Genomic DNA, 15,256 nt, shown 5'->3' with positions numbered 1-15,256 from the left:
CGAGTTTCCTCCTTCCCGTATCCCGCTCATTGGGGAGTGTGGCCCAGGATGTCGGATATTTTACGTTTTTCGTCGTGCTGCAATACGTCTGGTGAGAGCGGATCCCCCCCGTAAGCTGGGTCGGTGTGTGAAGGAGACACATCCGTTTGTCAGTCACGCGATGGCTCAGAACGTCCTGCCGTCCGTCTGGAACACCGCATGGTTCATAGCATGCTTCTGCTGCTCTTCTCATGCACACGAGCAAAAAGGCCAATGACCTTTCGCCACATGAAGAGCTAGAACTGCGCCTAACCTTATCCAGCTTCCTTGTACAGCTTTCTTTGCCGTCTCAACTTTTCCATACAGAATAAACCCCTAATTTGACACTACTAGAGTTCAGGTGTTCCTTCCGTGTGCGACCAGGTCCGCAAATCCAAAAACGCCAAAGCGGAAGGAAGCGCTAAAACCCCCCAAAAGCAGGGCCAACGCAAACCCTGAGAATTAAATTGATTGGTTTCGTTTCTAGCCACACAGTGGGATCGAGGAAAATTCACTTTTTCATGAAGATAAAGGTAGCATAAAGAATAAAAACCATCTTCTCCGCGGATACTTTTCGCAGTACGATATCCACCACCGTCGGACACTGTTGTGCGTCATTATCATTATTCATTTGGCGCTTTGCTTTCCGGTTAGGGTAATGCGGCGGAAAGGACCATTACCGGAAAGGTGTCCCAAGGAGGAGGACGTGTGACGGGTTTGCGTCGAAAGATTTGCCTTTCGTCTGTGTCTCGGAAATCAAAACACAACCTGCTCACTGCCCACAGTTTCACCTTGGCAAAACATTTTCACACGAAAGGTGTCTCTCATCCCCGGTCGCTCAACAGCGAGGCAACAGATGAAACACGTAGCAGTCGAAGAATGCTTCAGCATCCCACAGTGACAAACGTAGAAACCGCAAATGTTATCATAATAGTTGTCTCGTCCCTGGATCGGACCTGATTGGATCTAAACCGATCGAATCCAGACACGACGACGGTGCCATTGAGGCGGTAAGGAGTCCAACAAACGGCAATAGAGCCGAATCCTTTTGCCTTTGCCGAGTGACAAAGGGCGGGGACGACCATTGTAAATGGAGTACAAAATCTCTACAGGATCAAAACCGAAAATAAATACGACTCTTTTCCGATGGTTTCTTGACTACAATTTTCAATCCAACTTATCCACCCGCCTTAGGGGAATGTTTTCTTATCCTTTAAAGCAGAAAGATACAAGAAATCTGAACCTGTTTTAATCGTGTGACTAGCCGCCATTCATCAAACGATTATGATTTTACGGAATATGCTATAAAATGTTGATAACTTCATCAGCTCACGCGCGCTGGTGTCCGCGTTCAGAAATACGTGAAAGCTTACATGGGACGGAAACTTGTCGCGATTCAAAAATTTCTTTACAAGGCTCTCTGAACTTGCTGACACCTTTCCCCAGGGAGTGATTTTCGTAAGAAATACAACCGACACCATACTCGCTTTCTTTCTTTCTCCAGTCCTACCACAATCTCCTTTGAAGAGCGCTATACTTGACTGCGACAAGACAGCCAGGTGATTCAAGCGACAGTAAAATATTACACCTAATTAACATCGCATTTGCAACGACCGGCTGTGCACGGTAACATCAGCATAACACAAGACTCCAACGTTTTGCTGACAAACCGTGGAAAACATTAACATCCACTAGAGTTTCGAATAAACGCAAGATAAATCTGATCCCATAGCAGGTACAGGTGATAACAAATTGATCTCTATTTATCACAATCCAATTTACTCCTTCCTTCAAACGATTTAAATCTTGCATGTTCATTCCAAAGACCGTTGTGAATAGGAAGTACAGCTAATCTGGGTTTGAAAATAAGACATTCAACTGGAACTTTACTTTAAAATAGCGTTCGGAAAATTTTTTAAGTTGGTCCAGTACAATGACCTGCACTATATTCTATCAAAACCAATTATTCCCAGCGTATGTCCTCAACCGGTCACCAAGAATAAACATTCTTGCCTCAAGACACAATACCGCACCAGGTGTGAAATGTGAAAATTTATTATCCATCCGTGGAAAACTACTGCCAATGGGACAAAACCGATTGTTTGACCAACCCACGCCCAAGGTGCAGATATTGGTTCCGAACATCAAACGAATCCTTTCGATTCGTATCCCCCCATTGAGAAGTTGTTAGTGTCGTGAGCACACGACGACGTTCTCCTCCTGGCTCAATCGATCGGCTGCTGGTGTAGCCTCATTGAACCGATCGAAAAAATAGGAGTGTAATTTCTTTTCCTTTATTATCACCACTCGAGCAAAACTGCTCGCTTTTTGTGTGGATTAAATTGCGCTGAATGTAGCAACACGGGGTGCGAAGGCAAAAGGGTCACCTACCTACAACGGTCTAACCAGAATAACAACGAGCTTCATATAGCAGAGAACGAAAATAGTGCAGGTAACACACCAGAACAGTGTTGTGCTTAGTGCTTTGGGATAAGGCTACCCCGACTGCCAAATACATCAAGCCCTATTGGGTGCCGGTAAATCCAGAAGGGACAAGGATATCGGAAACTGTTGCAGCTGGGACAGCAACGATAGAAGTCATCGAGAGAAAGAGAGCAACGCAAGCAACATGCCGATATCAACGATAGAGATGGATCAAGATGAAGTACTCTTGTGCGACCTTCTCTCCGGAGGTTCACCAACCCGGGCGCGATAGACCGTGAAAAATGTTCGTACGTCGAAGCATAACAAATGTTTGCATAACCAACACACGCTCGACACTTCGGGGGTCGTTCCTTCCCTTCTGCCTGGCTTGAAGTGGGGGTCTGTTCGTTCGGGTAGAGGAGCATGGCATGCTCCATGCCATTATCTATGCTAACGATTGAAGGAAATACTACTGTTCCCGCAATGTGTAACTCACTTTTCGGCATAGCAATATGCAGAATTATCCTGATTCTCTCTCACCCCACCGTACTCGATCTCATGTCACCCGGTCCAGAAATAGACAAAACAAAAGAACAAAAGAACAAAAATACGCAAAGCCACTTTCTACATCGATGAGCGCTCTTGTGCAATATGCAAATCATTTCCCTACCATCATGCCTGAAATTCACAGACAAGATGGTAGCGGTTGTGTGGCCAAGATTTAAGTCGACAATTCGAAAACTTTGAGCCGATGTGAGGGTATATTGTAAACCGATTTATCAAACAACAAAAATCCTTCGACACGTTTGTCTCATTGCACAAATATCCTTTGCTATGTGACTGTGAGAGCACTTCTGCCCATGCTCTAGATTGCAGTAATTGCTAAGTGATAGCAAAAGTGAACAGAGAATACTCTGATAAAAAAACAATCCGAAATGACAGACAAATTCCTTGAGCAACTTTTTTTTCTCATTAAACTTACTCGTTTAATTTATTGTCGTTTCGGAAGTTGTTATCATTCCGGAATAGAATCTTACGAATAATGCTGCGTCCCGGAGAGAAAATAGCACTGGAGAAGATGACAGTAAAAGGGCTTGTTAGAATGGCATTATTGCACATATCCTTGTGACATTGAAGGTCTTGAATAGCGTGTCTTGGAACGTCTTGGAATCTTATCGTGAAATAAGTGCTTCTTATTGTGCTTTAATAAGATAAAAATGCATGCAATAAGGTTAAGTTTAAAAAAACTATTTTTAACATAAGCTCGGCTTTATTTATCTGTTCAATACCGAGAGTCCATTGACCCTTTTCAAGAAGAAGCATAAACTACCGAAGATGCTGTTTTTTTTCTTTTTTTTTTTTTTTGGTAACCAATAGTCGAGCATCTTTGTTCGTTGAGCCATCACGGTTCCTGGGAAACCCATAATTTAAGCGCAACCGTTTAATTTCTTCGCCGAAACAACGGCAATTTCCAAGAACATGTTCCGTGAAGTTGGTTGCTCATAAATCATACAAACATAAAACTCCCTTGTACAGCAGCATCGTAACGGATCATGGCTACTATACCCTGCTGCATTTTCACAGGACGAACGGACGTACCCATTAGTGCAATACCTCCCCAACCTGTTAAACGTTTCTCGCAATCGACGGCTACACAGCCCCGCCGGAACGTAAAACTTTTGTCCCCGGAACGCGAGTCAAAGTTTTCGGGAAGAAATTCATACGCTACCCGTCGCTCATTTCGATCACATTAATTGTTCGGTGTGAGGCGAGTCTTTTTATTAGCTTTAATGCCATTGGGGAGACCGATCCACGGTCCGAGTCACAGTAGTCTATGCAAGGTATGGCCGTTTTATCGTTGCAGACTCATCAAAACAAACTTCTTCATCTACAAGAACACAGACTCAGAACTCCGTTGAGTATAAGAAAATCTGTATCGATGTTAACCCTGCAGTTCAACCCTATCTCACCTAGTGTCTCTGAAAAGCCATGAGTCTAATTTAAGCGCTCCTATGATTTTAAAGAACACCAAAAAACGATTGTATTGTCTCATGCAATACGGCGGAGAGCCGTCACACATATAAATATTTTAAAATTAAAAAAATAATATTATGCACGACTAGGCAAGTAGTAGTTGCCCTGAATGCACTGACATACCACCATTCACCTTCTCTTAGACGCAAACCAAGTCAACTAGACGCCCCACACCTTTACTCCGCCATATCTTGCAGGGAAGAGGTTCGGAAACTCTGGCACTAGATTATGTCGTAAAAACTAACGAAGCAGATGGAGACGAGCATTATATCCGAACCCGACCCCTAAGTGACGACGATGGAGTTTGCTTTTTTATGTGTACATTAAATTATGTTTGTGTGTCCTTAAAGACACAGACGACGGATCGGCGGTGGTGCTGTGTGTACCAGTTCGCGGCACATCCACATTCGCTTCAGAAAACCCGACCAAGTAAAGCCCCAAAAGTCATGGAGGGCGCTGCACAACTCACAAAGCGTGGCACAACATTTCTCAGCTCATTGTTTACCGGGCGCGTTTCCGTCTCCTCTCGGCTGCATCCCTCCAAAAACCGGCCAAAGTGCAAATCAGACGTCACTGTCCGAGACTTTTAACTCGACAAATCAATCTTCGCGTACGCGTCTAAACGTCCGACCGGCTGAAATGGACTGAAAAATGCTGCCGTATTAGGGGTGATGAATGATTTTATGCTTCGCTACGGACACAGCGAGCGATATGCGCGCACCCGCAGAGAGATTAAAAGATGGCAGCACAACCCGTCGCACAAGACGTGCCAAGAGTGGGAAAAGGGAAATACAAATAATTATTCCGGTGGCTATTGAAAATTACTTTTCGGCAACAATTAGCATAAAGCGGAAGAACATTCATCGCCAAGTCGTATAAACTGCCCGTTGAAACTCAAAGGTGTCGCTTTTTAACGAAAAAAAAAGATAAATACAACAGTGAATCCGTGAAAATGGTGGTACGCTTTACTGCATCTGTTTTTTGTAGATAAAGATTACTTCGAGCACGTAAATACATACCATAATAATTAATCAAGTGCCACCTTAAGGGTCTATGCTGACCTAGGCCAGTGTAAGTTTTGCTGACACTAGCAAAGAGATTGTTAAAAAAGAGATTGTTAATTTTTTTAACAAATATTAAATAAAATCGTAGGAAAAGTTCTTTGAAAATTCAAAATAACAAACAAATACTTTACACTCTTCAAACAAATACTTCACACTCATCGTTCTTTCCCAAATGAACTCTGTCTGACCGAACGGGACTAATGAACCCATTTGCGGAAAAAAGCATCACTGGTTTTGAGTTGTTGCATCTCAGGGATTATTTTTCACCATTTTTACATACTTCCTCTACTGAGTTACCTCTCTTATAATCTACCCTAAACCTTCCATTGTTTAGTAGCAGCCATCAAAAAATCACAAGGACTAAAAATGTTCACCCTTAATTAGCTTTAATTACTTTCATTATCATTTTTATAGCACGTTGCACGCTCAAACCCAAAATCGCGTCCCGAAAAACGATCCGACGGCCATTTATCAGCAGCAACAGGCCATCTTTAAGTCTGCTGGATGCTGCTCTTTCCTATCCTGTTAGTGATTTTTTGTCGGTGTTTAACTTTTCCCTAAACAATCGTAGGTGGACAATACACTTGAACAGAGATGTGAACCGAACCCACCTGTGTTAAGTCACGAAAGCGTTTTTTTTTACTTTTAATGCCACTTTTATAAAGGAACCTTTGGGATGAAAATAATCCCATTTTCGCAACCATTATAACCAATACACGTCGACTACAACTACAACCATTTGTTGCATCGTTCTTCTGAGGTGTGGTCGAACTCCACTGTCTGGGCCCGCGTGTTTTGATGGAAGTGATGAATTATTTATCCTGAGTTAAGCGAAAACTGGACTTGGCGCACTACGCTTCGACTGAATGATCCACTAACTTTCGGTCCCAGTGATAAACTCATCTATCCACTGATCATCTACGGTCCATCGAACGTGTCCGGCCGGTATCATGTGCGAACACACGCACTCCACTGCCAAATATTTATGATAAACAGGATCGATAAATGAAACGTTTTTCCTGCACAACTACCGGCACATGGACCGAAACCCCACCGGTGACAACCGAAGGGAAAGGATAATATCCTTAATTCCGACTCGGCTAGGAAGGTTGACCTTCAGGCCACACAACCCGCTCACACATGGATGGTTGGCGCTTTATGAGGCGTTTCGAAGCTTTATGAGAATGTAATTGAATTTTTATGATTTAATTGGACCGAGACACACTATAAAGAGGGTTTTGGATGAAATCTTGCTGTGGAGAAAGAGAAAGAGAGAGAGAGAGAACGAAGACCAAAATCTACTCAGGGAGAAGCTTTAGTTGAAGAGTCCGGCAAGAAAGAAGAATTGTTACAAAATGATGTTATTAACAGCATGAAAAATAACATTTCACACGAAGAACTAAACATGATCTTACTTGGAAGCACCCGGTATTGGATACATCTATGATTCATGGAACCTTCTCCGAAAAACCAGACCAAAACCAGACCAAGATAAGTAAAAATTAAACTTTAATTACACTTGTGCCACGTTCAAAATAGTGCCATTTAACTACCAATCGGTCGGATCCATTTTGCCAATTCCGTTTCGCTGAAGCTCCCGTGCAATGTCCGTGTACCGATAAAGGCGCACGACAACCCGCAAAACATTACGCAAAAGGCCAACCGGCCACACGACGTACGAACGATCGGAAAAAGGAAGGAAAACTGTCGAGAATTGATTGCTTATCGATTGTCGTTCGGGAGATGGGTTTTGCTTCTATTATTCTTGTTGTACATTATCCGGTTGCCTGGATGCCTTTGGTCACGCCGCGTACAACACCGTTTCCCCGGCCCGTGATGATGAGGTTGCTGCTTGGAAAATGGGAAACTTTTACACTTTCCGTTTTCCTTTCCTGCCATATTGCTAATACTGGTGGCACGAAACCCTGTCGCACAGTTTCGTGTTTGTTATCAGAGAGTTACTGAAAGTTGGAGCCACCCTGCCGTGCCGGTTTTTACACAAACACACACAGCAAGAAGAAAACGAAAGGTCAAGCACTATGGCGGTTGGTAAGGTTTTTTTTTTTGCTAGCAAGTAACTGACGATAAGACCCGAACTGCTGGCGAGAACCCGCTCTCACTGCAGATCTCGAGACGCAGCATGGAAGAATTCATCGCTCCACCAACGCGCTTTCCTCCACATTCCCTTTATGCCTGGGGGGGTACGTAGAAAAAAGCTTAAGGCGAAAGTTCGAACTTCACAACCGGTGCGCCAAAACTCGTATCAAACACTAATAAATCACTAAGGTTTTTACTTTGACCACTTTTTCGGTTACGCTGTTTTTATTTCTTGTCCACTAGAATTTGGAAATTGATCGGAACACTTTCACCGTAGCGTTACGTCTCGTACCGGGCAAAAAAAAAACCCCCGTGCTCTCTTTGGTGAATGTCCGGAGCACGGAGGAATGGTCTCTGAAGGAAGTGAATTTCTTAACCCTCCATTTTCTATTTCGCTTGGCGACTATCGTCTCATTTTGTGATGCTAATGTGCTTGACATTTCATTATATTATAGGATCCTAGACACGTGATGCACTTTTATAAGGATTTTTTCAATCCTAATAAAAACTTTCATTTTAGGTTGCAATTTGCGTTTTGCATTAAAATAGCGTTTAACACCTCTTTGAACCATCCCATCGCAAGTTGACCTGTTAACCGAACACCGAATGATATACATACAAGCGGTAAAACCTGATCCTGTGTCACACCTACTCAAATTATTTGAAAACGTCAACCCGCGGCAAAGGTCAGTAACAATGAGATGTAATTGAACGCGTGCTGCTCCAACGCCTACGACGAAGACCTGGCAGAATTTCCATAATAAATCGATTACTTTACTGGTCGCCATCACGAGATGATACTAAAAAGCCATTTAAGTGCATACTTGCCAGTGTCCACGTTGGTGTCGATTCGATCGCATGACGCGCAATCGTTAGTCACGAGAGTTACAACATGACATCGGCAAACCCATATGTAGAGGAGAGTGGTGCAGCAAATTTCATGACAAAACATCTGCGAAATTATTCACAAAATCGACATAAAAGTGCGTAAACGAGAGGGGGCTCGATAGTCTCTAGCAATCTTATCATTCTCTTTCAACAGCATCTCGGTTTGTGATCACTTAAGGCCGACACTGTATTCCATCCAATAAAATTTTTAAAAAACGGACCGATTTACTAAACGATCGAATATAAAAATTTCATTAAACGAGGTTTAACACACCCGATGAGACAAATCATCGACGACGGTGCGCCACAATTTTCTTCTGGCTTGCAAAACTATGTCCGCTCGCTAAGAAAAAAACCCCAACAATGTCACGGTTGCGGTTTTAGGCAAACACCACATGCAAAACGTGACTGTCACTCATTAAGCTAGACGCGTCAAACAATATCGACGTCACCGGTGTGAGAAGCTGCGTCGCTGGCACACAGTACGGAATGCAACAGTTGGCAATATACAATCGAAGTTGAAATGCGGAAACAGTCCCCCCCCCCCTCCCCAGCCGCCCCCCTGGTACTGTGGAAGGTTGTAATTGCTCCATGTGGCACGAAGCCAACCAGTTCGGACAGGATTGTACCAACAAAACTAACCTGGATGGATGAGTAAAATGTAGTTTAAGAGCATTGCGACGGGTCAGTTATACACAATTTCCCTTCCGATTCCCGTATCACGCGAGAATTGTATTTCAAGAAGTTGTGTTGAAACGCGGGGTGGTGGCAAGGTGGACGCGATATGGTTTTCTTCGAGCACAGAGCACACTTGCTTGACAAACTGCCAATATAGAATCGTTTACTTGCCAAGACACGTTCCACGTTCCGTACACACATCCGATGCAAAACGTGCAAACGGAGTTATAGGTGATGCACGCTACTCAAATGCTTATGGGGTGCATTTATTGCTTGTGGTTGTTTTCCAGGAAGTGAACTCAATCCTCGGTGATGAGATCTGTGCGCCGGCAAACGAACATATTCCTATTATGATGTAGTACGAGCTGTACCACAGTATGGGGTCCAATCAAAGCTGGGTTCAATGCTAATGCTAATCAACAATGTTCATACGAAACCCACGATACTAATAGTGAATGTCACCGCTGAAAGACTAAACCACAAATAGCATTCGTGAGCTTATCTCTGGCCAGCTGAAATATGATCCCGCGGTCAGCTTGGACCAATTTTACAACATCATCGAGCGATTTGCATATGAATGCGCTCATGACGCATGCAGTTTTGAATATGACATTCAAAGGTTGACAACTGAACTGTTTCCCAGAAACCCATCGTTCTGGGAAGAACGTAAGAATCACTTACCTTTATCGAGTAGGAGTTTATTCGCTGACGTGGCAGCACGTTGAACGACGAGAAGTCTAAGCGCCGTGAGAAGATCCCGTTTGCACCAGATGTAGCACTGCAAGAATAAAGTAAAGTAGAAGGAACAAATGAGAATAAATGCAGATAAAATTTAAAAGACTATTGCAGTTACAGATAAAGATTTCGCGAATTCAAGCAGTATCAAAACATCAAATAAACCCTTCATTCCAATTCTGCACAAGCGAATAAATATAACAGCAGATAACGCAATCTCGAAAACAAAAAACTCCGAAACAAGCAAAATTTGGAGTCTTCACGTCTGGGACCTTGTTTTGGAACCTGCTTTTTGCAACCTAAAAATTAAAACTGAAATCTTAAAAAAAAACTCATACAATCAAAGTCCAAAAGCTTTGTATTGATGTTCTTATCGCTGTTGCTAAGTGTTTGCATTTAACAAAGTCTGTTACATAAAATAAATATGTGTATAAAGAAGATAATTCATAACATGTGTGTAAAGCAAACAAAAGATTAAACAACGATGATAACGAAAAATTCGTATAACCGTGCCAAAATTTGTGAAAATGCTGGTTGGATTGTTGCAAGCACGTTGTGAAACTTTGCAATCATAAAATGGAATTTTACATTCACTGAAGAGACAATTTGCTACGCGAAGGTAGAATTTTGTAACTAACTCTGATTTTAAACAGCAGTAATTCCATCAACTTTTACAACCAATTTTTGTATTGAACCCTTTCGAATGTGAATGATACTGCGTGGAGCTGGCAACTGAGTGATTCAAAAATTCCATCGTATGGATGAAAACCCTGTAAAAGGCCAACAGCCAAGCTTGGAGTTCAAGGAGAATTGATACAGTTAGCCAAGACCAAGCCGAATTGCATAACAAGATCAATCATATGAAGAACTTGTTCAAGAATACGAAAACTGTTGCGTGATTCATCGATAGCGCTAGTCTCGTGCGAGGCAAAGAGACGCCGATAGCAGTTTGGCAAACCCATTAGAGTGGACATGCGAAAACTTCATGGAAAACTAAAGCTAGGCACAACGAAGGCGCGGTTTTGTTTACCATAAACATTGGTATGCCTAACCAAACCACCACTACCACTACAGATGCGTGAAATTGGTTGATTTCGAATAGATCCAAGCAAGGGCGATGCGCCGCTTCGGCTGGCTATGGTCAAGGTTAACTATTCGCACAAACAAAAAAGGGAATTCATCGGACATCGCAGAAAGCACAATCAGCTATTCCAAGTGCGAACGAAGCACAACACACCCTCCACCGATTTATCATCAAAACCCCATCCTAAGGCGTGAGCCCACTATAACGTATCACCTTTTGAAAGGTTCCACCTAGATTTTATAACCACTTGAGCATTTTTTAAACATCGCAATAAAGTCTGTACAAATAGACAAACGTCGGCGCAACATATCGCCAACTCGTCTAACAGACAAACACACAACAAAGTGGTCGAAAAATTTCGCTCAATCAAGACGTTCCGTCGGCATGGGACATGGGGCACTTCCTCACCTGCGGGCAACATACCACAGTTGTCCAGCAATCTGTCTTTGCCGGCGTAGGCAACCAGTTGGAAGCGTTGGAAGCGCAGACCAGACGGACACGCTCTCCAACGTAACCGGGAACAAATCGTGATTTCCTCTTTCTTAATATTCGGCGTGCCCGGCATCATTTACCACCTTAAGGCCCCCGGTTTTGCTACGTGACGTGAATTCATTTGCAGGGGGGTTTCTCTACGAAGCGTCTCTGCAGAATGCATGATATCACAACACTGCAACAATCGTCGGTGGAGTCAAAAAAAAGAAGGTGGATGGGCACATGAAATCTGTAATAATTTTGATCGAAATATCCACACAAAAACACACATATGCAAAAAGAAAACGATCCAAAAACAGTGAAAACAAGCGTCATGCAATTCAAAAGCTAGAAGCAAATTCCGTCTACGAAAACCCACTAAAGGGTGAACCCCAAAAGGGAAGGCGTGTTTATAGAGAGCAGTGGGGCACACAAATCTCGCATATTATCTAATATGTTTTCTCCCAAGTTTTTTGTTGTTGTTGCCAGTTTCTTAAGCGTGGCGATTTATGCACGCCACACAAACCATCGAGCGCAGGAACGCTAAGGTAGGGCAGAAATGTGAAAAATATTTACGCTACTACGAATAAGCACACACACACACCCAACCACCTCCTGGGGGGGGGGGGGGGGAAACACGGCTCTTTACAGATGGACCTAACAGAAAGATTAGCAAGCAATGGAATGTAAAAATGTGCCTCCGCCAGCAAAAAAACAAACAAAACAAAACGCACCTCCCCATTGCATCCAAAGCCCATTCTGGCCTCTTCTACGCGTAAATCCACACGAACACCACGAATGGAGGGAATGTGTGAATGGGCGCCCCCGGTCGGAGGGAGAACGTCTTTTTTTGCATTTGCTTTCAACGCCACCACTGCGTCGCGGGGGGGGAAAAAACACTCACACACATAACACACGCATACAAACGCAACCATTCTGATTCCGCCGGCCAGACCGAAACGAATCCAAACCACACCACGCGAATCATAACAAGATGCGAAGAAGTTTGCTGTTGGCCACACGGTGAACCAGTGTTTGTACACAAGAACTCGCGGAGCTCGCGAAGCGCAACCCCACCGCACACCAGAGCAAAACACGTCCGGGAGAAGAGTAGGCGAGAATATCGCCTCAAAAGAAAACAAAACGCCACCGAAACGAATCGCGAATGGGTCTGTGCACAACCAAACAGCACACACACACACACACCCGGGGCCAGCCAGCAGAGCACACACGCAACTACTCAGCACTTTTTAACCTTGACATTGAAGTCCAACGCCAAGAAGAAACAACCAAATGAGGAGTGCGGTGCGCCCCAGAGAGGAGCCGCCACCACTCCTGACTGAGATGATTGGGGAGGGAAGGAGGCTGGTGGTTTCTCCTTCACGTTTCGCGTTTTGTCCCGTTTACTCTTCGGTGTTTGATTCCAAAATAAACGAACCGCCACACAACCACATCACGAAAACAGCGCGCGCACACACCATGGTGGTGGCATACATTTTTACGTCCAATCCACTTCCTTCAAAAACTGCGGAAATCCACTCACAGCAAAGCTCTTAGTTAAAGAGAACACGCCATCATTAACGCGACCAAGCAGCACGAGATGAAGGGATGTGTGTGTGTGTGGTGATTGTGGACAGATCGTTCCTAAGACAATTCAACGCAATGAGTGTGAATCAACATTGTTGCGATTACTCAATCGATTACCTATCCCCCACCCGGGTCGCAAAGTTCAAGCAGTTTGGCAAGGGCAAAAAGCATAGAAAAAGCAACATCATTAAGTGCTTAAAACAGCACCACAAACTACAAGACAAAATATCACACTGGTCAGTCTCAAATAACTCTGCAAGTTAGTCACATACACACGTTTACTTGCTTCCCATTTCGATTGGATGAGTTTCATGCAATTTCGGAGTCCAATATAAAAATAGACACACCAAAACACGCACACTCCAAACGCAACAATTCATTTACAGCGTGCGCCCCGTCCCAACGCTAATTATATATCGCTTAACGATGTTCGCATTTCGCAGATGGGTTTCGTAGGTTCACAACACACACACGAACGAAATGAACGCAATTTTATTGCATTATCGATTGCGTTGTTGCATATGCTCTACACGGGTGTGTGGTAGGTTAAGCGCGTTTCTCCAGACAGTGATTGACCGAAACGCGAAAAGGTAATTAATCATTTGCCTCCCAGCATCAATGGACCAATGTTCTGGGTGGAAGTACATCGACGACTCCAATGTGGTTTCAGGCTCTCTCCATTACTCTGCTACTGCAGCCCAGTCTCGTTGTGGGCATGGAGAAAAAGATCGAACTTTAGCGAATCATTTCCTTTACACATCGGAAACCAGACTGCAGAAAGGGAGGGGCGCCAAACCGCAACAACATTACATTCGCAACAAAACTGTTCTGCTATGCTATTTTCCGTATCGATCGCTACCGGGAATGCTCCCTCTGCCTGACAGGGGTTGAACCACTAACACAAGCAACGACTGTCTAGCAGCCTGTCTGGGGCCTTTGGTAGGATAATCAATCATCGGATATAACATTGTTGCATCGACCGAGGGAGTACTGGTAGAAGAATCTCACCCAACGAAACGAGGTTAGAGACATCTCCCAAAACCTACAACACTCCTAAATGAGACACACACGTACAACAAGAATGGCGGTGACACAATAGAGGGCAGCCAAACTATCAGCAGCACACACTCCATTTTTGTTCCAAGCCACACAATACTGGTGGTGAATTACTACACCAGAAGGGGGCTGGCGCACACAGAAGCGTTACTCAAGTGCGTGAGTAGGACGCCAATGACGCCCTTCAGCGGAAGTTCTCCCTTGCAGTGGAACTGTACAGGAAAGCACAACCATAAAATCGTAACATCTACATTACACTACGTGTTCGTGTGTCCTACGGCTAATTGCGATGGCGGGTGAGACAGACAACAACTAGTTCAAGCAAAGTCGTGAGATGTCTGGACACCTCCGCAGCGACAAACCCCTCGAAGGTGTGCAGGAAATTATTCAATTTTGATGTGGTACTATCGCAAAACTAGGACAACTCACACAGATATTACGCCATCATTCTCCCGTCCGTAAACCAAACGCGACAACTTGTTGTAAAGCTAGACCGTAGAACCATTTTACACGTAGAGGCAAAATTATATGAGCAACTTAAAAGGAGTCCAAACTTGTTTGATGTCGAGGATGAAAGATTTTTTTTATGACCGTTGAAATTTTATTGTTAATTGCTTTAGGAAAAAAACAATATCGTCAGATATATGTTTAAGAAGATCTAGACATTAACCAAAGGTTCGTAGCTATTTGAACTAATCTATGTTGCCGCCATGCATGAATTATTTCTATCAGACGTTTAGTTTCTGAAGTCCGTGGTGTTCCAAGGTCTAAACCACAAACGTTCCCAGGATCGTAAACCAAACAAATTCCTCTGTCTAGCCTGTGCCGCCGTCAAGGCCAAGAAGTTGCTTCTCTACGACTTCGTCTATCGTCGTGTTTGCGAATAAACACACGGGTTGTCCAATAGCAAACTGGCCCGTGATAGATACCTGCATTTTTGATCTATGATTTAGTTTTAAAAAAAATCCACTCCAAATAAAAATTAACCCAAATCACCTTTAATGGGGGTATACTTTCTTAAACAGCGGGCTGATCCATAGTGCCACAGCTTGCGTTATGGGCACACGGTCCATCGCATAGAGTTGGAGCCTCTAAATATAATAATAAAAAAATCCTATCC

General features: G+C 43.7%; 2 protein-coding genes across 4 annotated transcripts in view; both read right to left on the bottom strand.

Annotated features, from left to right (window-relative positions):
* LOC126559185 (signal peptidase complex catalytic subunit SEC11A) overlaps positions 1-15,256 on the bottom strand; it is a 368,048-nt gene that overhangs the window by 198,069 nt on the left and 154,723 nt on the right. The gene's annotated exons all lie outside the window — the stretch shown is intronic.
* LOC126559779 (headcase protein) overlaps positions 1-15,256 on the bottom strand; it is an 86,846-nt gene that overhangs the window by 58,139 nt on the left and 13,451 nt on the right. The window contains exon 2 of the mRNA XM_050215952.1: positions 9,885-9,981. Within this exon, the coding sequence (XP_050071909.1) occupies positions 9,885-9,981 (97 nt within the window). The remainder of the gene's footprint in view (positions 1-9,884; positions 9,982-15,256) is intronic.

This window comes from Anopheles maculipalpis, chromosome 2RL (genome assembly GCF_943734695.1).
Source record: "Anopheles maculipalpis chromosome 2RL, idAnoMacuDA_375_x, whole genome shotgun sequence".
NCBI lineage: Eukaryota > Metazoa > Arthropoda > Insecta > Diptera > Culicidae > Anopheles > Anopheles maculipalpis.
The sequence above is the reverse complement of the archived record's forward strand: the minus strand, read 5'-3'. Positions and strand labels throughout refer to the sequence as shown.